Genomic DNA, 26,297 nt, shown 5'->3' on the forward strand with positions numbered 1-26,297 from the left:
GAATGTAAAAATTGGATTTTATTTTGAGAATTTATAATTTTTAGAAACAACAGTGTGGACGCGCCTGTATTTTCCCATCTCATTCCGTGAGAGCTGCGGCTGTTGGCGGCATGAACTGATGAGATGGCCCGATGGTGACTCATGAGCTCCGACGCCTCTCGACCCGTCAGCGCCGGACAGTCGGAAGCAGCAAGACCCGCTTGGGCTGTGGCTGCTCCCACATCCCTGTGCAGACTCGTAACCTGGGATTGGACAGCACAGGTACTAGAAGAAAGACAGTGAAGGCAGACGGGCGGATGGAAACATATCGGAGAGAGCGAGAGAGAGAACGATGCGGAGAGAATGAATGAACGAGACTGAGAGGGAGAGAGAGCAAAAAAAATACAGTATTTGAGAAAAAAGAAAACGAGAAGAATACAAAATGAGAAAAGCGATGGAAAAAGGTTCTGCGCAATAATCTTAAAATCGCCTTTCAATAATATCGCAGCAAAAGTTTAGAAACATTGGAGGAGATTTGTAAACAGAATTTTTAAAATAAAAATTGCAAACACAAGACTGTTGAAAAACAGGAAAAATCAATGCAAAAATTCACGTAAAAATGTCACAAATTACGAAAAGGGTCACAACAACCAAAGTCTCAAAATATGCGAAGAAAGCTCCTAAAACTTAATGCAAAAGAGCGAAATGTATTTTTTAAGAGGTGGTCTCTTCATCCAGCGAAAAAGCCTAGAGGGATAAAAAGGTAGAAGGCACTAAAATGTCGAATAGGTCTCGAAAACAGGGCGAGAATCAAGGACAACAGAAGAGAAAAAGACGCGAAAAATATGATTCAGAATTCGCAGATAAAAGGGCCAGCGAGGATCTGGAAACCTACCTGGTGAAATATTAAACTGAACATCTCCAGCACTTTTCGGTGCTGCCCTGCACCGGACCATCGACCCATCTTATCTGTTAACCACTAACTATACGGCTGCTCAGCGACTTGACACAGGTTATTGAGAAAATCGCTGCAGGCGGAACCGTGAATACACCCAATGCGAAGCGAGTGACGATGTGGCGCTATCTCCGCCCTGTGCCGAACTGGTTCTGGAAACTTCTCTCTCCACAGCCTGCATCGACAACAATCAAGATTAACATTGCGGATGAGTCACATGTGAAAATCTGTATTGTGCATTAGTACATAAACTTCAGTGAGAAATCGGTCGTTTCAGTATGTTCGTAGGCGATTGAAGACATGGGGCAATGTTTAAAACTCATCCCGCTGCCCCTCGAACCGCTGGATCGGCCGCGACCCTATCCCACCAGATCGCATCTCCCTCCACTCAGCTGGACAGTCGGCGCGAGGTTCCTTGTCGAAGAGGAACCTGCCCGAGAATTCTCCATTCCTGCAATGTATTCTGGCACAATTTAAAAAATAAACTCGCTGATAAAAATGTAATTCTTCGTCGATTTTATTCATAGTTTAAATTGAGCTGAAGGTGTTGATGACCTTCTCGAAAGGTGAGAAAGTTTTAAGGAATTTCTTGTGAATTCTTGTAAACTCTCCAAGATTTACAAGGCACTCGTCGGTCTGCAGACCATTACATTTTAAAGGGGCAGACTTGGTTTATGCTCCAGGGCGTTAGCTCCCGACTAGTGCAAATAACTGCAAGTCAAAGGGTCCCAGGTCAACTTTGGGAAGCCCTTTGTTGATCCCGAAATACGTCCATAGATGAAGTTTCAACATCCCCTCCTTTGTGAATTGCCAGAAACCAGAAAGGAAAGGTGCGAGACGGGGAATAATATATTTAGCAGGTCACCCTGCGTCGAGAAAGAACATTTCAGGGTGCCTTTTTCAACAGGAGTAACATATTCACTAAACAATATCCCAGCATGAATTCATTAATTCAGAGGCAGGGAAATAGATTTTTTATCGCTGTAAAGTCCGACAATTTAATCAGAAATAATTTCAGATGCGCTGAACGACATTTATGCAAGAAATATCACCAGTGGGGAATATAAAAATTGGATTTTATTTTGAGAATTTATAATTTTTAGAAACAACAGTGTGGACGCGAGTGGATTTTCCCATCTCATTCCGTGAGAGATACGGCTGTAGGCGGCATGAACTGATGAGATGGCCCGATGGTGACTCATGAGCTCCGACGCCTCTCGACCCGTCAGCGCCGGACACTCGGCAGCAGCAGGTCCCGCCTAGGCCGTGGCTGCTGCCATTCCCCTAGCAGGATTCGCAACCTGGGATTGGACAGTACAGGTGCGAGAAGAACTACAGTGAAGGCAGACGGTCGGATGGAAACATCTAGGAGATAGCGAGAGAGATAGAACGATATGGAGAGAATGAATGAATGAGACAGAGAGGGAGAGAGAGCAAAAAAAATACAGCATTTGAGAAAAAAAGAAAACGAGAAGAATGCAAAATGAGAAAAGCGATGTCAAAAGGTTCTGCACAATAGTCTTAAAATCGCCTTGCAATAATATAGCAACAAAAGTTTAGAAACATTGGAGATTTGTTGAAAGAATTTTTAAAATAAAAATTGCAAACACAAGACTGTTGAAAAAAAGGAAAAATCAATGCAAAAATTCACCTAAAAATGTCACCAAATACGAAAAGCGTCACAATAACTAGTCTCAAAATCTGCGAAGAAGTCTCCTGAAACTTAATGCAAAAGAGCAAAATGTATTTTTTAAGAGGTGGCCTCTTCATCCAGCGAAAAAGCCCAGAGGGGTAAAAAGGTAGAAGACGCTAAATTGTCGAAAAGGTCTCGAACACAGGGCGAGAAACAAGGACAACAGAAGAGAAAAAGACGCGGAAAATATGATTCAGAATTCGCAGATAAAAGGGCAAGCGAGGATCTGGAAATCTCACTTGTGAAATATTAAACTGAGTTTTTCCAGCACTTGTCGGCGTTGCCCTGCACCGGACCATCGACACATCTTATCTGTTTACCACCATCTATTCGGCTGCTCTCCGACCAAACACAGGATACTGAGAAAATTGCTGCAGGCTTCATCCAATGCGAGGCGAGCGACGATATGGCGTTATCTCCGTCCTGTGCTGAACTGTTGATGGAGACTTCTCTCTCGCCCCCTTCCATCCACCGCTGTTTCATCCACCACAATCAGGTGAAGTTGTTGATGAACTTTCCGAAATGTGAGAACGTTTTAAGGAATATCTTGTAAACTCCAAGATTTACAAGCCACCTATTCTGCAGACCATTACATTTTAAAACAGAAGCCTTAGTCTATGGGCCAGGGCGTTAGCTCACCACTAGTGCGGATAACTGCAGGTCAAATGGTCCCAGGAGTGGATTGCTAAGAGGAATGAAGGGAGTGAGGGTAGTGGAGAGAGGTAGGAGAAAGGGGGGTGGAGGGAGGTAGGAGAAAGGGGAGTGGAGGGAGGTAGGAGAAAGGGAAGTGTAGGGAGGGAGACAGGGGAGTGGAGGGAGGAAGGAGTAAGGGGAGTGGAGGGAGGAAGGAGAAAGGGGTGTGGAGGGAGGAAGGTGCGTGGAAGGAGGAAGAGCAGATAGGAATTAGAGGGAGGGGGTAGAGGGAGTGAAGGGGAGTAGAGTGGAGGAAGGGGAGAGGAGGGAGGAAGGGATGTGGAAGAGAGGAGGGAGGAAGGGGTGGAGGGAGAGGAAGGGGAAAGGAGAGGGAAAGGGATGGGAGGGACGAAGGGGAAAGGTGAGTGGAGGGAGGAAGGGGAGAGGAGGGAGGAAGGGGTGTGAATGGGAGTGGAGGGTGGAATGGGAGTGGAGGGAGGATGGGGAAAGGAAGACCACAGGCTACTGGGAAGAATGAACAGGTGGATACAGGTGAGGGTAGGAGAAAGAAGGTGAGAAGTGATGGGGAGAGTGTAGATATCTGAAAGGAGAAGGGAGGGACGGGAGTGGGGTGGTACAGGAAAGTAGACGGGTGGAGAAAGAGACAGACACAGATGAGACGCTTAATGGTAATTGTGCAGAGTTGGGCAGGTACGCATTGATATAGTTGCTGTACAGCATGCAAAGCAACGCTTGGTGAATCGGCACGTGTGACAATAAATCTGAACTAAAGAATCTGAAACAATCCAATGTTACAGCAAGATTTCTTTTTGCATTAAGGTCAACAATAAAGGTGCCCTGCTCATCACTTCATGTACCTGAAAAATAATTGCATTTGTTCGACAAGAAATATTCCAGAATATCAGCATTTTTATTGGTGCAGAAATACCTCATCCCACACTTCTCCACATAATAAGCCATCACACTTGTCCTCTCTCTAAACTCATCCACATTTTGATTGAATTTTAATCCAATATAAAACACATAAGAGGCAATTCACTGAGAAAATAAGGAGATGGGATGGACAAGACTAGAATATTCAACAACCAATGAAAACTAATAATTGTGTCTTAATCTCCCCAAAGACAGTCAAAAAGAAAAAAAAATAACCTACATGATACTAAAACCTCTGTATGAATTTATAAAATTAAATGTGATAACAAAAACAACACTTAAAAAACACTCAAATTCCTTGGAACAGCATCCATCAGATGTAAGAAGCCTGATCATCAAGAAGGGTCCACATCCAAAAAAGAAAATATTAGAACTTGCACCATACAAAAATATTGTATGAATGGGCGCCAAGCTTCTTCAAATTTACTAGAAGAATCAAATGTGGCCCTTCTAATTATTTTCTAAATTCAAACAAGCCATCATTTGAGAAAGCCATTGGACTATAGTAGGCAGAGTGGGGTCCTTCCATCTAAAAGGAATTGCTCTCTGAGCCATTAGGGTCGTGAAAACAATCAGATCCACAGTGCAAAGTTTTTCACTCGTCTTCCCATCTTACTCGTCCACTTTTTCTTCCTTCTTACTTTAAAATAAAACCCTTTGTGAGGTAAGTGATACTTTTTGTTGGTTGGTAAATGCATGTAATATATTGGGATGATTTACTCAGTTGCAGGATTCCATTCACCAATCTCATGGCCTGCAGAAGGAAGCTATTTCCCAGCTGGCAATCGCAATGTTCCAATGCTCCTGTAGCTTCTTCTTGATGGTAATGGGTCAAAGATAATGTGCGCTGTAAGAAAAAACTAATCTGATCTCTAACGTATTCAATAAATTCAGGATTCTTTAATAACATTTCATTAAATCTCCAACAGTAAGAAATTTCTACCACCTCAGAACCAATACATGAAATTAATAGTAATTAATAGTTCAGTACAGAGAAAATTTATTTTATGGCATGCCTTAAAGGCGTATTTAAGGGGTCAGATTATTAGTTATTCAGCGAGAGTAAAGAAATAGTATTTGGCAGAATTTAAAGAAATAGCGGTGTTAGAGAAGAAATTTCAGAGGAACTTGACTGAAGATAACAAGGTACAATTATCCAAATTGAAAATGCGTTATAATACTTTGCAAACTTATAAATAGAAGAAAATGATTCGAACATCGAAACAACATTATTACGATTTAGGTGAGAGGGCCCATAAGGTTCTAGCCTGACAGTTGAAGACTGAACAAGTGTCTAGGATGATCAAGGCATTTAGGAGAAACTCAGGAAATCAATGATGAATTTTGTATATTTTATCAGGATTTAGACACATCTTGGGGGGGGGGGGGGGGAACTCAGGATAATGAACAGATTGAATCATTTTTGGGTAATTTAAATCTACCTTTGTTAAAAACCTTTGAAAAAGATGTTAAGGAATTAGACGGTCCATTTACAGATTTAGAGCTTAAGGAGGCATTGCAGTCTATGCTCAGTGGGAAATCTCCAGGAGAAGATGAATTTACAATGGAGTTTTATAAAGAATTTTATGACTTATTATTTCCCGTACTTACAGAAGTGCTAAAGCAAGCGAAAGAAACGGGTTTATTTCCAGAATCATTTTCAAAGGCATTAATAAGTCATTCCAAAGAAGGAAAGAGATCCATTAAAAGTGGCTTCATATAGACCAATATCTTTATTGAATGTGGATTATAAGATTGTAACAAAGGTATTAGCGAACAGATTGGCTAATTTTTTTTTACATGTGGTACATGTGGATCAAGCGGGTTTTATTAAGAACAGATATTCAGCTGATAATATTACTAAATTGATTACAATAATTAATGCTTTAAGATGGCAACTCAACCAACCAATGATAGTAGCGCTAAATGCAGAAAAAGCTTTTGACCATGTTGATTGGAATATTTATTTAAAGTATTAGAAAGATTTAAATTTGGACCACTCTTTATTGGTTGGGTGAAGGCATTATATACCAATCCTTCTGCATGGGTGGTGATGAATAGACAGGTTTCATCTGCATTTAATTTGTCTAGATCAACTAGACAGGGCTGCCCACTGTCACCAGCCTTATTTGCATTAGTTATCGAACCATTAGCTCAAGCGATTAGACAGGGAATTAAAGTAGGTGAGCAAGAATATAAAATTCATGTTTGCAGATGATGTGTTGATATATTTATCACATCCTATAAATTTTTTAGAGGCATTACAAAATTTGTTGAATTAATATGGAGAAATTTCAAGTTATAAGTTTAACTGATATAAAAGCGAGGTATTACCAAAATCAGACGAAGGTTATTCAGATTGTAAACAGCTTATGAAGTTTATATGGTCTAATAAAATCAAATATTTAGGGGTAATAGTAGATAGAGAATATCAAAATTTGTATGATTTAAATTATGCACCATTATTAAAAAAGATTAAATTTGATTTACATAGATGGAAAGATTTGCCTTTAACTTTGATTGGACGAGTAAATTGTATCAAAATGAATATATATCCTCACATTCAATATCTTTTTCTGAAAGTTCCTCTGAAATTTCTTCTCTATTTCTTTCTCTAAATCTGACTTTCTGCCAAATACTGTTTCTTTACTCTCACTGAAGACTAAATTGTTGAGGGTTTCCCTGCACAAGTTGACATGGAGGTATGAATTAGGTGGACTTCAATTACCACATTTTTAGAATTATTATGAAGCAACACAATTAACATATATCAATAGGATGTTTGATATTGATCAACCCCCAATATGGACGAAGTGGAGTTGGTTCATAGTTGAGAATAATGTACATAATTTTATATATAAATGGAATTCTTCTCTTTTGCGCAAGTATAAACTCCCAGTATTAAGATATTTAATGGATATCTGGTAGAAACGGGACCAAATTATAGGAACTAAAGGTAAAATTTCAGCTAAGAAACTATTACATCAGAATAAGATAATTCATTTTTCTCTTAATAACCCCTATTTGAAAGATTGGGAAGTGAAAGGTGTGAAGCTGGTGGAGAACTGTTATGAAGCAGGTAGGATTTTTTCTTTTATAAGACTTAGAGAGAAATTTGGGATATTATTGAATTCTTTATTTGCTTATTATCAAGTTCGAGATTTATTGTTAGAAAATTTTGGACGAGATTGGTGTTACCTGGTTAAACGAAATGTGAGATATTAATTGCTGATAAGGGAAAGAAAGGGTTTATTTCCTAAATGTATGCATTATTACAAGAAAAGATGATTAAGGTTGATGTATATAAATGAAGGATAAATGGGAGAAGGATTTATCCATTACATTATCCTGGGAGGAATGGTCAAATATATGTGTTGATAGTTTTACAAAATTAATTAATGTGAGATATAGTTTGGTTGATTATAGGTTTTTACATCAGTTATATTTAACTTCTGAAAAGTTGAAAAAATATGATTTTAGTTCTTCAGATTTGTGTTTTAGATGTAGAGATCAGATGGGAACTTTCTTACATTCAGTATGGGCATGTACAAAAGTTAAACCTTTTTGGGAAAAAATTATTAAATTTTTGGAAGATTTATTTAAGATATATTTGCAACTTTTTTGTTAGTGCGTTTAATGGGTTATACCCATTAGCAAACGACAGGTTTGCAATTCAACAAATTTCAAATTGCATTTGTACATTTAGGGCTGGTGGTAGCTAGAAAATGTATAGCAGCTACGTGGAAGAATGATGTTGAACTGAATATACAAAGATGGCATATTGACTTACAATCGTGTCTTTATTTAGAGAAGATAACTTAAAATTGTGAAATTTACCCTTTTTTTGTTAAAATGTGGACTTTATATTGAACTGTATGGGTTTGGATATAAAGTAAATGTTTTTTTTTTTTCACGATGTAAAGGCTGGCACACCAAGCAGCAACTGTTAAATATCTGATTTTTTTGTGCTCTGATGCGGTGGTGGGGGAGGGTGGGGTTGTAGGGGGTGGGGTAGGTGGGAGGAGGGGGGATGTAGGGATTTAGTCTTTTTTTTTTAGTTTGTTTTGTATGTATTTTACAAAACATAAATAACATTTTTCAAAAAAAAGATACTGTGTGCTGGATGGAATGGAATCCTCAATAACTCTTTGAGCCTTATTTAAGCCACACTGGCAATCGAAGAAGAGGAAACCCCAACAATTCCAGGAGATGGATCCCATCCCCTCTCCCCAAAGTAGGGAATTCTCAGCAGAGTGAAGTGGAGGGGCTGGCGCCCCTGAATCCGTGCGGACTACGACCTCTACGTGCAACAGTTCTTGCGAAGTTCCCCAAAGCCTCCTGCTCATTCAGTGGCTGGACTCTGATCCTCTTGGTTGCAATAACCCCACAACAAAACACCACTTGTTTAAGGCAGAAGCAATTTACTTGGCCAAGGTTCAACAAATGAAATTCCAGCCAGTACACCACCGCGCCCCCCCGCCCCCCCACCACCCGTAGAGTGCCCACAATAATAATCTATCAGTCCAGGGAATGATTGACAGCACAGTCTGCTGTTGATGTTGTACAAAATATTGGTAAGGCTAAACTTGGAGTATTGTGTGCAGTTTTAATCACCTAACTACAGGAAAGGTATAAATCAGATTGAGAGTGTGGAGATTTACAAGGATTTTGCTGGGACTTGAGGAACTGAATTACAGAGAAAGGTTAAACATTTTGGGGACTTTATTCCCTGGAGCACAGAAGAATGAGGGGAGATTTGATGGAGGCATACAAAATTATGATGGGCAAAGAGGAAATGCAGGGAGCTTTTTTTTCTATTGAACAAGAGAATATGATTTAAGGGTGAAAAGTGAAATGTTTAAGTGGGGAACATTAGCAGGAACCTCTTTACACAGAGAGTGGTGAGAGTGTGGAATGAGCTGCCATGAATGTGGGCTCTATTTTGACATTTAAGAGATTTTGACATTTAAGAGATATTGAGACATGGAAGGAAGGGGAATGGAGGACGAGAACTGGGCAAGGACTAGAAGGGCCTAAGGGCCCATTTCTGTGGCGTTAGGTCCAAGAGCTGCAGACATCTCAGCAGCCATGAGGTTGAAATGCTCAGCACGTGGTCGAGCCTTCTCCCTCATGTGGACCCGCTGGTGTTTCTGCAGCTTGGAAAACTCAATGAAGCCCTTCCCGCACTTGGAGCAGGTGAATGGTCTCAACCCTGTATGGACCCGCTGATGTTTGAGCAAATAAGAGGAAACAGCAAAGCTCTTCCCGCACTGGGAGCAGGTGAAGGGCCTCTCGCCGGTGTGGACTCTCCGGTGGGTTTGCAGGGAGGATGACTCGTTGAAGCCCTTCCCACACTGGGAGCAGGTGAAGGGCCTCTCCCCGGTGTGGACCCTCTGGTGAGTCAGCAGGTGGGAAGACTGGGTGAAACCCTTCCCGCAAGTGAGGCAGGTAAATGGCCTCTCCCCAGTGTGGACCCTCTGGTGCTTCAGCAGGTTGGATGACCGACTGAACGCCATGCCACACTGGGGGCAGGTGAAGGGCCTCTCGCCAGTGTGGATCCGCCGGTGGGTCAGCAGGTTTTTTGCCCAACTGAACCCCATTCCACAATCGGGGCAAGTGAAGGGCCTCTCTCCAGTGTGGACCCGCTGGTGGGCCACTAAGATGGATGAGCGGGTGAATGCCATCCCGCACTGGGAGCAGGTGAAGGGCTTCTCCCCGGTGTGGGCCCTTCGGTGGGTCAGCAGGGAGGATGACTGGGTGAAACTTTTGCCACAAATAGAGCAGGAGAAAGGCCTCTCCCCGGTGTGGACCCGTTGGTGCCTCTTCAGCTTAGTGGAGTGAGCAAACACCTTCCCACAGACAGGACAGGCGAACGGCTTCCCTGCTCTGTGCGTCCGCTGATGCGCCAGCAGCTGGGAGGAGTCGACCAACCCTTTCCCACAGACTGGGCAGATGAAGGGCCTCTCGATTGCGTGGATCCGCTGGTGCACCACCAGATAGGTGGACTGGGTGAAGCCTTTCCCACACAGGGAACAGGTGAAGGGCCTCTCTCCGGTGTGAACTCGCTGATGTTTCAGCAGGGAGGATGACTGTGGGAAGCCCTTCCCGCACTGGGAGCAGGTGAAGGGCCTCTCACCGGTGTGGACCTGCCTGTGGCTCAGCAGGTGAGAGGAGCGACTGAAGCTCTTACCGCACTGCAAGCAGGTGAAGGGTCTCTCCCCGGTGTGGACTCGCTGGTGGGTCAGCAGGTTAAAGGAGCGGCTAAACGCCATCCCGCACTGGGAGCAGGTGAAGGGTCTCTCCCCGGTGTGGACCTGCTGGTGGGTCAGCAGGATGGATGACCTACTGAATGCCATCCCACATTGGGAGCAGGTGAAGGGCCTCTCTCCGGTGTGGACCTGCTGGTGGGTCACCAGGTGAGACGACTGGGTGAAGTCCTTCCCGCAGGTGGAGCAGGCGAACGGCCTCTCCCCAGTGTGGACCTGCCAGTGTCTCTTCAGATTGGCTGACTGGGTGAACCCCTTCCCGCATTGCGAGCAAATGAATGGCCTCTCGCCAGTGTGGACCCGCTGGTGTATCAGCAGCTGGGAAGAATTGGATAATACTTTTCCGCACACCGAGCAGGTGACAGGCATCTCGGCCGCGTTCTCACTGGTGAGTCAATAGTGCGCCAGAATGCTCACGGTTCTTCCCAAGGAAGGAACAATAAAAGAGTTTCATGGGCGTAGAGCAACAGTGGTATAAATTTGAGACCCATTTACCAGTCACAAGCCCAAGAGCACAGTCACCCCAGTGTGATGAGCAAGCTTCCTGCTGGCGTGGGTGTTTGCTTCCTTTCCCACTATTGGGAACCCGCTCTGATGTTTCACGTTGATTGGAGGAGCGGGGTGGGATTGTCGGTCCACTCCTTCAACCACCTGGAGAAAATTTTTCCTGGTTTCAGAATCTCTCACACGCACACAAAATCCTCCTTACTCCAGCAGAGGGCACGGTTTGAAGTTCTGTTCACAGTCGGGACTCGTGTTTGATCGTGAGTCTTATGTCCCAGCCAGTCACAGGGAGGATTGAAATCCCTTCTTGGTGGGATGACAGACTAACATTTTTCTTCTCAGCTTTTTCAGATGTGCCTCTGCCAGTTGCCAATATTTCAGTCTTCAAATGCCGCTCTTTAAATATCCTGCTGAAGGAGTTCACAGAAGTCACTGCCAGAAAAGGATAAAGAACGCAGAACCTTTAACGATCTCAAACAAGACAATCTGCAGATGGTTGAGAGTAATATGCATACGTGCTGGAGAAGCTCAGCAGATCACAGATGGGAAGTAAAGGGAGACCTGACATTTCAGGCCTGGACCCTTTGGCAGGTCGAAGCAAAAACAGGTAGGCGCCTGAATAAAAAGGCAAGGAGAGAGGAGGGGAGGGAAGAAGGGGAAGGGGGAGGAGTACAGAATAAAGTTGAGGTCATAGATGTCTATAGGTGAGGGGGTAGGAAAAAAAACCTGAAGAGTGATGGGTGAGTGGGCTGAGGGCTCTGTCTGGTAGGAGAGGGAAGGAAAGGGGCCAAGAACTGGAGGGAAGGAGACAGAGGGACAGAGAGAGAGGACACTCAGAGGGAGAAGTCAATGTTAACGCCATCTGGTGGGAGAGTGCCCAGATGATTTAATTTTAAATGTAGTCATTCTGCAGGATCACAGGCCCTTTCAGCACATGGATCTGTGCCGCCCAATTACACCCAATTGACCTACACCCCCGGAACATTTCAAATGGTGGAAGGTAACCGGAGCCCCCGGGGAAAACCCACGTAGATACGGGGAGAATGTACCAACTCCCTACAGACAGTGCAAGATGTGAACTCAGGCTGCTGGCACTGTAACAGCATTGCACTAACCAAGGGGTGGCAAAACTTGCTTAATGTAAGAGCCACAAACGATAAAGCTCAGATGCTTGAGAGCCGCAGGACAAGAACAAAATTCACACATACGATTTTATTGTTACATACAGATTTTGTAACAAAATTTGTATATATTAAATGCAATAATATTTATTCATGCATGCAGTTTTTAAACTGTTGGTTTCAGTAATCACAAAGACACAAATATGTAAAAAAAGGTAAACAAAAAAATGAGAGATATTTTTATCAGATTTTCACCTTACAAAATTAGTCTTATTATAATTATATTTTTTTATGACTAAAATACAATGCTACAAATATCAGGCTATTAAAGACGCAAGTCAGGCGGGTGAGAGGGAGAGTCAGGCGGGTGAGAGGGAGAGTCAGGCGGGTGAGAGGGAGAGTCAGGCGGGTGAGAGGGAGAGTCAGGCGGGTGAGAGGGAGAGTCAGGCGGGTGAGAGGGAGAGTCAGGCGGGTGAGAGGGAGAGTCAGGCGGGTGAGAGGGAGAGTCAGGCGGGTGAGAGGGAGAGTCAGGCGGGTGAGAGGGAAAGACCAGCAGCGCGAGTTGGGCAGGTGAGTTGGGAGACTGGCAACATGAGTCGGGGGGGGGGGGGGGGGGCAGCGAGGAGGGGAGACCGGCAGCGAGCCGCATATTAAAGGTCAAAGAGCCGCATGTGGCTCGTGGGCTGTGGTTTTGCCACCCCTGCGCTAACCGCTACACCAACCATGCGTGCCGCCCATTATGTGGTTCCTCCAGTTTGGCAGTTCATGAGGGCAGACATGTCGATGGGGGAATAGGGTGCAGAATTGAAATGATTGGCCACTGGGAAGGGGGTCTACAAAATGGGTCTCCCAATCTGCGTGCAGTCTCCTCGATGACGAGAAGGCCATAAAGGGAGCAGGAGGTGACCCATTGGCAGTCACCTCTTGGCCCCCACCCTCCCCTGTTTCCTTGTTCCTACTTTTTATATTTTGGACTTGGTCGAGGTCCCCGACCCAAATATCTATGGACTGACTAATTATCCGAGATTCCACCCCCCCCAAACCGACTGAGTCCATTCCCCCCGTCCGGCTGAGACCCCTCCCCAACTGGCCGAGATCCTTCCCCACCAAGACCACCCTACCCTCCCACTGACCCACCGTGCTCCTTCTGACACACCAAGCACCTTCTGACCAACCCACTGAGCCCCCACTGTCCCACCGAGCCCCCGACCCACCTCTGACCCACCCACTGCCAACCAGACTTCCTGGGTCATGGCAGAAAATTCTTGGGAGCGGTGGGGATGAAACGGGAGAGAGCTGGGGGGAAGGCAACAGAGGAAGAACTGAGGGGCGGGGGTTGTTTAACAAAAGCCAGAGAAGTCGATGATAATCCCATCCAGTTGGAGGGTGCCCAATTGGAAGATGAACATAGTACACTGTAGCACAGTACAGGCCCTTCGGCCCTCAATGTTGTGCCATCCCATATTTCCCTAAAAATATACTAAACCCTCCCTACCCCATAAATGTCTATTTTTCTTCCATCCATGTGTCTTTCTAAGAGTCTCTTAAATGCCCCTAATGTTTCAGCCTCAACCAACATCCCTGGCAAGGCATTCCCGGCACCTACAACTCTGTGCGTGAAAAAAACTTCCCTCCCTTCACTTTGTACTCATGTCCTCTGATGTTTGCTGATCCTGCCCTGGGAAACTGGCACTGACTGTCCACCCTATCTATACCTCCCAGAATCCTGTAGACCTCTATCAAGTCTCCTCTCATCCTTCTACGCTCCAAAGAGAAAAGTCCCAGGTTTGCTAACCTTGCCTCATAAGAATTATTTTCCTATCCAGGCAAAATCCTGGTAAATCTCCTCTGCATGCTCTCCATAGCTTCCACATCCTTCCTGTAATGAGGTGACCAAGTGTGGTCTTACCAAAGATTTGTAGAATTGAAACATGACTTTTCTACTCCTGAACTCAATCCCCCCTATCAACCTGTGCAGTGACCTTGAGGGATGTATGGATTTGAAACCCCAAGGATACTCTGTTCATCCACACACTTAAGTAACCGACCATTAACTCTGTACTCAGTCTTCTGGCTTGTCCTGAGTTGTTGTGCCTCCAATTTGCAGGTGTCTCAGTCTGGCAGTGCACGAAACCATGGACAGACACATCGGCAAGGGAATATGATGGAGAATTGAACTGGTCACTGGGAGATCCATGCTATTGAGGTGGCAGGGCTGATGTGCTCAACAAACCAATCTTCCAGTCTGTGTCCAGTCTCTCCCATGTAGAGGAGACCACAGTTTCTCCAGATGCAGTAGACGACCCCTGCAGATTCACGTGAAATGTTGCTTCACGTGAAGGACTGGTTGGGGCCCCAAACAGTAGTAAGTGAGGAGGTGTGGATGCAAGTTGAGCATCACTTGGGAGGCACGGTTGGCAGAGCAGTTAGCGCAATGCTGTTACAGTGCCAGAGATGGGGTTCGAATCCCGTGCTGTCTGAAAGGAGCTTGTGCGTTCTTCTCGTGTGTGCATTGATTTCCCCCCTCCCACCGTTTTAAATGTACCAGGGATGTAGGTTAATTGGGTGGCACGGGCTCATGGGCCAAAATGGTCTGTTACCATGTTGTATGTCTAAATCAGGTGGTTCTCAAACTTTTTCTTTCCACCCACATACTACTTTAAGTAATCCCTATGCCAGAGGTGCTCTGTAATTAGTAAGGGATTGCTTAAGGTAGTATGTAAGTGGAGGGAAATAAAGGCTGAGAACCACTGCTGTAGACCCCAATTGTTACTGAAATATTTTGCTTGAGAAAAATTGTCATTGGCCCATTTCCCTCAGAGTTATGAAACCGTGCACCTAACGAGTCAATTAGGTATGATACAACAGTGGCTTTCAATCTTTTTCTTCCCCTCATATGCCACCTGAAGCAATCCCTTACTACTCACAGAGCACCTATGGCATAGGGATTACTTCAGGTGGCATGTGAGTGGGAAGGAAAAGGTTGAAAAACCACTGGTCTAAATTTTAAAAATATCCTGCGGCCACAGGGGTAGGCACCAAGGGGACAATTGGTGGGGAGGGAGGAGTGGACAAGGGAGTCACGGAGGGAGCGGTTCCTGCAGAAGGTGGAGAGGGGAATAAGTGACTAGTGGTGGGATCACATTGTAGGTGAGAGAAATAGCAGACGAGGATGTGCTGGATTCAGAGGGCAATTGCTGCGCCTGCGTAAAGACGGGGTGGGGGGGGGGGCTAAAATCCTTGCTGCGCCTGCGCATAACTGGGGCCGGAGTCGGTATACGGGTAATGTAGGATCCGCGGCTGAGGGGTGAAGACTGGCCTCTCCCCTGCCCCCCGGCGCTGCGCCTACTGTGGTTCCGCATCCCTTCCTCCCATCCGGACCGTACTTCCCGGCTCCGAAACCCATTACCCTGCCCGCCCCAAGACTCTGCTCTTACCTGTCACTGATCTTCCGGAAACTTCTGTTGACGGCGTCAGACGGATGGCGTCACATCCGGCGTGCGGGCGCGGATTTCGCAAAGATTAAGGGCTTTCTATATCGCGGTGGTTGGTGGGTAAATGCAGCCGCCATGTACGTCATTTTGAAGAATTCCTTCAAAGACGGTTCTTCACAACTAGATCGTCACTGTTTTTAAGCCACTAACCGCGGGAATGAAGGCACATGGTGGACAGTTTATGCCGAGCAAATATCTGACGACGATGATGCCGTATTATTGTGACCCACACGGATTAATAATTAAATCCCTGGGGTGGGGGGAGCTTGACCCTTCCTACGCCAGGGAATATTTTATATCCATAAACAAATCATTGTAAATACTTCACAGGAAGGCAGGATTTGTGGAGAGAGTGGAAAGAGATCTTCTTCAACCGAGAAATCACTCGGACCTGGAATGAACTTTTTTGGATGTCACTTCCAATTTGAATTTTCAGGATAGAATTACCTCCCGATCAGAACTTGATCATGAAACCACAATTTCTCAAAAGAAATTAAGATTGTGATTCAGCAGAACTTTCCCCAATCATTGAGTTACACGATCGAGATTCCGATTGTATCCCTGGGAATATCTTCTGTACACTGGAAGGTCCTGGAGAATGTACTTTATCTGCATAAGATTCAAGATTCGATTTATTGTCACAGTAATAAAAGTGTCGCATTACATGAAATTTCTCTTTGCCTGCTGCAAGGCAGACAGATTCGCCACCGGCAGGAATTGCCCAATCGTCTCTCACAGTTAGAGAGAAGCAAAAGAGAGATAGCCCCCGCCCCCCACCCCCTCCTCCCGCCCCCCCCCCCCCCCTCCTCCGCCGCCCCCCCCCCCTCCTCCCGCCCCCCCCCCCCCCCTCCTCCCGCCCCCCCCCCTCTTCTGTTATTTTATTTTGAAGTTTTTATCCACAATGCAGTCAATTACAAAATTGCAAATGCATACATCAAATATTACTCATACAAGCAGTCCATTGTGTTCAATTCCCATCCCACCCTTCTAAAAACCCCAAAATAAAATAACAGAAATAGAAATAATAAAATACATAATTAAGATAAAGAGGATTACTTCAGAAATACTCTTCATAACACAATGTCAGATATATTCCTTAAGAGGAGTCATATATATTAAAAAAACTCTAAATTAATATTTAACCCAGTGGTTCTCAACCTTTTTCTCTCCACTCACATCCCACTTTAAGTATTTTCTCTGCCATCAGTGCTCTGATTTCTTAAGGTGGGACGTGAGTGGAAAGAAAAAGGTTGAGAACCACTGTTTTAATCGTCCCTCATTGACTCATTATGTGCACTGTTCATGTGGCAATAGTATTGATAAGGTTTGAAAAAGACATTGTATTCATGGAAAAATATACATCTTAATACAATTAACTCTCTTTCTAACACTATTGGTAGGTTCATCCATTTAAAAAAAATCTGCTTCAACTTTTTAAAGTAATGGTAAGTAATTCTGTTTATATAAATTGTTTAAATTATTATCTATCCAGATCCTTAAATATTTAATCATCTCTTTTGGCCATTTAAATAGAGTATTTCTTTGATAAAGGCTATAACCTCCTTGTGTCAGCAGCAGAATTTATTTTATACATTTTAAATTGTTTATTACTGAATGCAAAAGAACTCATGACGTGGTAACAGTCATTATAATGTGGTAATGATAACGATCAATCACCTTGGTAAACATAACATGCAATGGTCAACAGAAAATATCCTCACTCATCCACTGTCTATCCCGCCATTTCAGTCAATGTGGGCTAACTAACTGCTCCATCCACGCGCAACCCCCGCGCATACACCAACCCCAGTGAATAGTGCTCACACGGAACTTGTGCAGCCTCTGGATGCTGGGACGCAACCCACGCCCGCAGCCAAACTAGCAGCAGTAAACAAAGAACCTTTGGCACTTACACTGGCCGCTCCTTATAATGTCTGAAGTAATAATTACACAATTATAAATAACAATCAAATAAGTAAATTCCAATATTAAGTAGAGCAGTGGTTCCCAACCTTTTTCTTCCACTCACATACCGCTTTAAGTATTCTCTCTGCTATCAGTGCTCAGGGGTTGCTTAAGGTGGGATTGGGGGGAAAGAAAAAGGTTGAGAACCTCTATTTTAATTGTCCCAAATTGACTTGTTATGTGCACGGTTTCATAACTCCAAAGGAAATGGGCCAATGAGCATTTTTCTCAAGCAAAATATTTCAGTCACAATTGGGTCTAGAGCAGTGATTTTCAACTTTCCCTTCCCACTCACATCCCACCTTAAGCAATCCCTTACTAATCACAGAGCACTGATGGCAGAGGGAATACTTAAAATGGGGTGTGAGTGGAAAGAAAAAGGCTGGGAACCACTGAATATAGATCTTCTTTCTTCCTAGGTCAGAGATTACCAGCACATAGACTTGAAAAAGAGTGATCTTTACCACCACTCTGGACCAGTGCAAGATCCACAAAGCAACAAAATAAAGCCAGTTCTGGGCTTGTCAAAGTTCCTCCGTCTCCTGCAGAAGGCAGACTTTGTTGATGGCTCTGTTCAGAAAGCTGGTTTTGGTCGAGATCTGAACATGATACAAGACCCTTTGGATTTTCTTGTAATGTAACATCGTCTTGCCATTTTCCCCATCCATAGGAACCTTGACATTGACAGATGCACAGATTGGGCCCAAAGGTGAAGCACCAGCATCTGAGGTGTCTTTCCCAAGAGTCAAATCAAGATTCAAGGCCTTCAGCTGTGTTCTTTCTTGTAGGATCAATTCAGATTCCGATTTTATTGTCATGAACAAGGTGTGAAATGTGGTGTTTCCAGCAGCATCAGAGAGCAAATATACACATTATAACCATCTTACGACATCACTCTAAAAAAATAATAATAGTGAACGAAAAGTGAGGCCGTGTCTTTGGTTCATTGAATATTCAGGAATCTGATGGCAGCGGGGAAGAAGCTGTCCTGTGCTGCTGAGTGCTCGTCTTTTGGCTCCTGTATCTTTGCTGCTTCTCTCAGATGGCTGCGTTCCCTGTAGATGTTCTCAATAGTGGGGAAGGGTTTTGCCTGTGATGTCCTGGGCTGTGTCCACTACCTTATGGAGGGCTTGATGCTCAAGGATATTGGTGTCCCCATACCAGACCACGATGCAGCTGGTCAACACACTTTCCACCACACCTCTGTAGAAATTTTCCAGGGTTTCTGGTGTCATAGTTACGGAGCAAACTTCTGAGGAACTAGAGGTGCTGTCGTGCTTTCTTCACAATGCCCTTGGTGTGTTGGGTCCAGGAAAGATCCTCTGAGATAGTGACTCCCAAGAACAAATTTGCTCACCCTCTCCACCTCTGATCTCCCAGTGATCAGTGGATCATAAACCCCTGGTTTTTCTTTCCTTTTCTATACTTGAAGAAGCTTTTGGCATCTTCTCTGATATTCTTTGCTCACTTACTTTCATAATTTTTCCCTCCTTATGAGTTTTTTAGTTGCCTTTTGCAAGTTTTTACAAATTTCCCAGACCTCTATCTTCCATCTAATTTTTGCTTCCTTTTTTTTGATTTTCCATTGACTTTGACTTCCCCAGAGCACCACAGTTGTGACATTTTTCCACTTGAATATATCCTCTTTTTTTGGTCTGTATTTATCCTGCACCTTCCTCATTTCATGCAGAAACTCCATTCATTGCTGCTCTGCCATCTTCCCTATTAGTTCCCCCTTCCATTCTACTTTGGCCACTTCCTCTCTTGTGCTACTGTAATTCCCTTTACCCCACTGAAATGCCGACACATCTGACTTTAGTTTCTCCTTGTTGCATCTCAAATTGAACTTGATCATATTGTGATCACTGCCCCCAATGGTTCCTTTACCCCAAGGTCTCCAATCACCTCTGGAGCATTACACAGCATCCAATCCAGTACAGCCGATCCTCTTGTGGGCTTATCAACAAGCCACCTTGTAGGCATTCTACAACTTCTCTCCCTTGAGATCCGGTTCCAACCTGGTTTTTCCCAATCAACTTTCCTGTTAAAATCCCCCATGACTGCCATAACTTTGCCCTTCTGACGCGCCTTTTCTATTTGCTGTACTAATTTGTTGTCGAGATTGTAGCCACTGTATGATGGTTTGGATATACAGGTAACTGCCAACAGCAAACGTTTACACTTACCATTTCTTAAGTCAACCCACAATGATTCTACATTTTCTGATCCCATGTCATCTCTTCCTAATGATTTAACACTGTACCTTACCAAAAGAGCCACACCGCCCTCTCTGCCTACCCACCTATCCTTTCTTTTTCAATATTTTTATTGACATTGAAATTTCACATCCAAGAATACAGTACAAATGGAGAAATGTTAACATTCAAAAGATCCATTACACTGAAATCATATTTCATCCAAAGCCCACACCCCCATGTTTTAATCAAACAGATTATACTGTATTGATATTTTATTATTAAAAAAGGGAAATCTAAACTCACTACCAAGAAAGAAACTGTTTGGCCAAAAAGAAAAGGGAGACAGAATTCTTATCAGAGTGATAAATTCTCATTTGTCAACCTTTATAACAAATCAAAGATTCTAAAAGTAACTCAAAAAGGGTCCCCACAGTGTGTGAAAATTTTAATTCAAATCAGAAATTGAGCATCCAATATTCTCTAAGTTTAAACACAACATCACGTAGCCATTGAGTGTGATTAGGCGGGGTAATGTCCCTCCATCTGAGCAACACAGCCTGCCTCAACATAAGAAAAAGTAAAAGCTACTACATGTAGCTCAGATGTCATTAACAATACCAAATAAAACAGTTAAGGGTTTTGATTTAAAATCAACCTTAAAAAGTGCAGAGAAAGTTTAAAATAAGAGCTATTTCCTTACAAATCCCACAATGATTCTATATCTTCTGATCCCATGTCACCTCTTCCTAATGATTTAATGTTGTTCCTTTCCAACAGAGCCACGCCACCACCTCTGTTTACCTGCTTGTCCTTTCAATACACTGTGCATCCCTGGACATTCAGCTCCCAATGACATCCATCCTTTTTTTAATTTTTTTTAAATTTTTCACACTTTGAACCATACTGACCAAAATACACACAAACATTTCCCTCTTGAATATACACAGTGTCATTTTCTCCCCTTTTCCCCCCTCCCTTCCCTCCCTCCTTCACCCCCACCTCCCCACTCACTCAACATTCAACATCTTTGGCTTGGCTTCGCGGTCGAAGATTTATGGAGGGGGTAAAAAGTCCACGTCAGCTGCAGGCTCGTTTGTGGCTGACAAGTCCGATGCGGGACAGGCAGACACGATTGCAGCGGTTGCAGGGGAAAATTGGTTGGTTGGGGTTGGGTGTTGGGTTTTTCCTCCTTTGCCTTTTGTCAGTGAGGTGGGCTCTGCGGTCTTCTTCAAAGGAGGTTGCTGCCCGCCAAACTGTGAGGCGCCAAGATGCACGGTTTGAGGCGTTATCAGCCCACTGGCGGTGGTCAATGTGGCAGGCACCAAGAGATTTCTTTAGGCAGTCCTTGTACCTTTTCTTTGGTGCACCTCTGTCACGGTGGCCAGTGGAGAGCTCGCCATATAACACGATCTTGGGAAGGCGATGGTCCTCCATTCTGGAGACGTGACCCATCCAGCGCAGCTGGATCTTCAGCAGCGTGGACTCGATGCCGTCGACCTCTGCCATCTCGAGTACTTCGACGTTAGGGGTGTAAGCGCTCCAATGGATGTTGAGGATGGAGCGGAGACAACGCTGGTGGAAGCGTTCTAGGAGCCGTAGGTGGTGCCGGTAGAGGACCCATGATTCGGAGCCAAACATTCAACATATATGATCATTAAACCCATTAAACAATGTCATCACACAATGATAATAAACAAGAAATTTGTGTCATCTACTTTTACATACTGGGTCAGTTCATTTCGTCTTCTTCTCCTTCTGTCATTTTAGGTGGTGGAGGTCCGCGGTAGGACTTCTCTATTGTGTTCCATGTACGGTTCCCAAATTTGTTCGAATACTGTGATGTTATTTCTTAAATTATATGTTATTTTTTCCAATGGAATACATTTATTAATTTCTATGTACCATTGCTGTATTCTCAGGCTATCTTCTAATTTCCAGGACATAATACATTTTTTTGCTACAGCTAAGCTCCATCCAAATCGAGTCCAAGTTCTTTACTTCTTGTATTACTTAGAAGAAGGATCTCTGGATTTTTTTGGTATGTTGCTTTTTGTGATTTTATTTACTACCTGATTTAGATCTTCCCAAAACTTTTGCACTTTCTCACATGCCCAAATTGCATGTACTGTTATTCCTGTTTCCTTCTTACAGCGAAAACATCTGTCTGATACTGTTGGGTCCCATTTATTTAACTTTTGGGGCCTGTGTGACCAATTAGATTGTATCATGCGTAACCTCGTGTTTACTGTATTTTTCATAGTTCCGGACCATAGCTTTTCCCATGTTTTGTTCTTTATCTTTATGTTTAGATCTTGTTCCCATTTTTGTTTGGGTTTATAGCTTGTTTCCTCGATCTCTTTCTCTTGCAGGTTGATTTTAATTATCATTGTGTCTGTAATCACATATTCAAAATTGCTTCCTTCTGGTAACCTCAGCCTGTTTCCCAATTTGTCCTTCAAGTAGGTTTTCAGTTGGTGGTATGCAAACATTGTACCGTGAGTTATACCATATTTGTACTTCATTTGTTCAAAAGATAATAATTTATTGCCCGAAAAACAATTTTCTATTCTTTTGATCCCTTTTCTCTCCCATTCTCTAAAGGAAGGGTTATCTATTGTGAAAGGGATTAGTTGATTTTGTGTCAATATTAATTTTGGTAGTTGATAATTTGTTTTATTCCTTTCTATGTGAATCTTCTTCCAAATGTTGAGCAGATGGTGCAGTACTGGTGAATTCCTATGTTGCACCAGCTTTTCATCCCACTTATATAGTATATGTTCAGGTACCTTCTCCTCAATTTTATCTAGCTCTAATCTAGTCCAATCTGGTTTTTCCCTTGTTTGATAAAAATCTGATAGGTATCGTAATTGTGCTGCTCTATAACAATTCTTAAAGTTTGGTAGCTGTAAGCCCCCTTGTTTGTACCATTCTGTTAATTTATCTTGCGCTATCCTTGGTTTCCCCCCCCCTTTCCATAAGAATTTCCTTATTATTTTCTTTAGCTCCTTGAAGAATTTCTCTGTTAGGTGAATTGGTAACGATTGGAATAGGTATTATATCCTTGGGAAGATATTCATTTTAATGCAATTTACCCTTCCTATCAGTGTTAGTGGTAAATCTTTCCAATATTTTAAGTCGTATTGTAATTTCTTCATTAATGTCTGATAAATTTAGTTTGTATAGATGGCCTAGGTTATTATCTAGTTGTATCGGATTGCTTGTGTTTGCCATCTAAATGGTGATTCTTTCTTAAACTTTGTGAAATCTGCATTATTCATGGGCATTGCTTCACTTTTATTTGCATTGATTTTGTGATACTTCTCCATATTCCTTCAATTTCATATGTAATTCTTTTATTGATAATTCTAGTTCTGTTGACCTGCTTAATTTAAATTGGTTTGATATATATCCATTTACTGTCACCTTCGCCAATGGTCCCTTATATAATGCTTTAATCCAATTAATATATTTCTCTGGTAGGTTGAACTTCTGTAGTACTTTGAATAAATAATTCCATTCTACTCTGTCAAAGGCTTTCTCTGCGTCTAAGGCAACCGCCACTGTTGGCGTCTTGTTTCCTTGTACTGCATGGATTAAGTTAATGAACTTACAGATATTGTCCGTTGTTCATCCTTTCTTAATAAATCCAGTTTGATCTAGTTTTACTATTTTTGGTACACAGTCGACCAATCTGTTTGGTAATAGTTTAGCTATTATCTTATAATCTGTGTTAAGATTATTGGTCTATACGATGCTGGTGTTAGTGGATCTTTCCCCGTCTTTGGTATTACTAATTATTGCTGTTTTGCATGAATCTGGTATGTTTTGTGTTTCTTCAATCTGGTTCGTTACTTCGTCCTCTCCTGGCATTTTATTGTTCAGTAGTTTTTTTAATATATCTTGTATTTCCTTTATTTCAAATGATTTTATTTTGCTCCTCTTGCAATTTCGGTAGTTCAATTTTAGCTAGAAACTCATCTATTTTGTCTTCTTTCCCTTCATTCTCAGTTCGATATAATTGCTCGTAGAATTCCTTGAAGTTTTGACATCCATCCTTTAGCCACATCTCCGTGACGGCCACAACATTGTACCTGCCAAGGTGTAGCTGTACTACCAGGTCATCCACTTTATTTTTTACGCTGAGTGCATTTCAAAACTTTATTTAACCCTGTATTTGTTACTTTTTCTATGACTGTTCCCCTGTTGAATTGCAACTCATCCCAATAGTTGCAATTTTGTCCTGCCTACCTGACTTTCCACACAAATTCCCTACCAGCTGTCCGGACTTGTACTTTGTCCTCTACACTTTGGTTCCCATCCTCCTGCAAATTCGGTTTAACCCCACCCCCTTCCCAACAGGAGCATCAAAACATCCCTTGCCAGGATTCAGGTGCAACCAGACGCACTTGTACATCTCACCCCTTCCGCCCCCCCCCCAAAAAAAAGGTTTCAGTGATCCAAGAATTTGAAACCTTTTACATGTTAGCACATCTGTTAGCCTCTGTTTTTCCCCCGCCCCATCCACCTCCCCCCCGCCCCATCCACCTCCCCCCCGCCCCATCCACCTCCCCCCCGCCCCATCCACCTCCCCCCCGCCCCATCCACCTCCCCCCCGCCCCATCCACCTCCCCCCCGCCCCATCCACCTCCCCCCCGCCCCATCCACCTCCCCCCCGCCCCATCCACCTCCCCCCCGCCCCATCCACCTCCCCCCCGCCCCATCCACCTCCCCCCCGCCCCATCCACCTCCCCCCCGCCCCTTTTTTTTCCTCAGGGACTTGCCTGCTCTTACCTGACAAAGGGCCGAGGTCCGAAACGCTGATTACCTTTTACTTCCTCTGGATGCTGCCTGATGTGCTGAACTTATCCAGGATCAGCAGTTTCTTGTTAACATCGTTGCAAACAAGGAGAGGGATTGTATTTATCGGATGTTTGCCGGCTCCTTCTGCCCGACTCAGCTCCAGCTTCCACCGTGGTCTCTCTGAAATCGGACGTTCGAAGCGAGACTGGTTTCCCATCGGCTCACCAGCGCGTCAATGGGGACCTCACTTTCCACAAGTCAACGCGCGGCGGAAACCGCTTCATTGGCTGCGGTCCGAGATACGCGCATGCGCCGCCGTGGGACCCAGTCCTTCCTGGGCCGGGCCTGGTCGGGCGCCGGGACTTTTCGGTGAGAACCGGGGACGGCGTGAGACCGGGTTAGGGTGTCGCGAAACCGGGTTAGGGTGTCCCAGGGGTTTCATGAGGTCTGGGTGAGAATGTCATGAGGTCCGGGTTAGGGTGTCCCAGGGGTGGTGTGAGACCGAGTTAGGGTGTCCCAGGGGTGGCGTGAGGTCTGGGTAAGGGTGTCCCGGGGGTGTCATGAGGTCCGGGTTAGGGTGTCCCAGGGGTTGCGTGAGACCGAGTTAGGGTGTCCCAGGGGTGGCGTGAGACTGGGTTAGGCTGTCCCAGGGCTGGTGTGAGACAAGGTAGGGTGTCCCAGGGGCGGCGTGAGACTGGGTTAGGGTGTCCCGGGGCAGTGTGAGACCAAGTTAGGGTGTCCCGGAGCGGTGTGAGACCGAGTTAGGGTGTCCCGGGGCTATTGTGAGGTCGGGTTAGGGTGTCCCGGGGCTGGCGCGAGACCGGGTTAGGATGTCCTGGGGTCGGTGTGAGACCGGATTAGGGTGACCCAGGGGCAGAGAACGTGGCACAGGAATGGAGTGGGAGCCACAGGAACAGAGTGGGACTGGGGTGTGGATGTTGGGAGGAAGGGGGGACTGGGGTAGGGGCAGGGAGGTCAGGGGGAAGGGGCGACTGGGGTAGGGGAGAGAGTTTGGGGAAGGGGGTGACGGGGTTGGGGGACGGGGAGGATGCTACAGATCGGTGGAGGGGGCTCGGTGAAAGGATTGACGGTAAGGAAGAGGGGTCGGTGTTTGGGGGAATGGGGAGGGAGATCAGGGTGGGTGACTGGGGTTAGGGGGACTAGAGGAGAGAGTGCTTGTGGAAAATAGTGATGGTAGGGGAGAGGGGTTAGGGGGAATGTGGAGGGAGATCAGGGTGGAAGGGGTGTCTGAGCTCATGGAAAGGAGTGATGATGGGAGTGGGGGAACTGAGAGGGGAGGGGGATCAGGGAAGGGATGACGAGGAAGGAAGGGAGGTTGGGGGAAGGGGCCACTGGGGTAAGGGAGGGGGTCGGGGGAAGGGGCCACTGGGGTAAGGGAGGGGGTCAGGGAAAGGGGGTTCAGGAGGAAAGGGAGAGGGGGTGTAATGGGTATGGACAGTGGGGGAGTGGTGCGAGGATGGTGGTGGGGGGGCAGCTGGAGGAGGGAGGGTGGAGCAGCTAGAGGAGTTGAATGGAAGAAGATGGGGGGGAGAAGGAGATGGGAATGTACTGTTTCGTTCAGGTCTGTCCTGTCCCTCCCCAAAGCAGCATCCCTGTTGTTTCCCCCCATTCTCCGTCCAAGGAGCAGCCCCTCGGGTGTGGGCCCTCACATTGTTGACTTAATGTGCCGTCCAGCTCCCAGAGCCTCCCTCTGGCCAAGGGGAGGGCCTTGGCC

General features: G+C 44.8%; 1 protein-coding gene and 1 pseudogene across 2 annotated transcripts; one reads left to right on the top strand and one right to left on the bottom strand.

The window, feature by feature from the left end:
• LOC138764580 (zinc finger protein 271-like) lies at nucleotides 1-24,834 on the bottom strand. Of its 2 annotated transcripts, XR_011358200.1 has the most exons (4): nucleotides 24,554-24,834; nucleotides 15,543-16,208; nucleotides 875-1,109; nucleotides 1-264 (listed from the first exon to the last, which is right to left on the bottom strand). XR_011358200.1 is itself a non-coding variant. In XM_069940687.1 (3 exons), the coding sequence occupies exon 3, from the start codon at nucleotides 10,847-10,849 to the stop codon at nucleotides 9,248-9,250; it is 1,602 nt and encodes a 533-aa protein (XP_069796788.1). In that variant the 5' UTR covers nucleotides 10,850-11,416; nucleotides 15,543-16,208; nucleotides 24,554-24,810; the 3' UTR covers nucleotides 5,929-9,247. The 2 variants fall into 2 exon arrangements, 1 of the variants encoding a protein (XP_069796788.1); XM_069940687.1 differs by lacking the exons at nucleotides 1-264; nucleotides 875-1,109 and adding an exon at nucleotides 5,929-11,416 and having other exon boundaries at nucleotides 24,554-24,810.
• LOC138765471 (zinc finger protein 585B-like) overlaps nucleotides 1-26,297 on the top strand; it is a 70,460-nt pseudogene that overhangs the window by 41,462 nt on the left and 2,701 nt on the right.

The sequence above is a fragment of the Narcine bancroftii genome, chromosome 5, assembly GCF_036971445.1.
Source record: "Narcine bancroftii isolate sNarBan1 chromosome 5, sNarBan1.hap1, whole genome shotgun sequence".
Lineage (NCBI taxonomy): Eukaryota > Metazoa > Chordata > Chondrichthyes > Torpediniformes > Narcinidae > Narcine > Narcine bancroftii.

Excerpts from the sequence above, each read along its gene's own strand:
- LOC138764580 (XM_069940687.1), bottom strand. The coding sequence starts at position 10,849 with ATGCCTGTCACCTGCTCGGTGTGCGGAAAAGTATTATCCAATTCTTCC.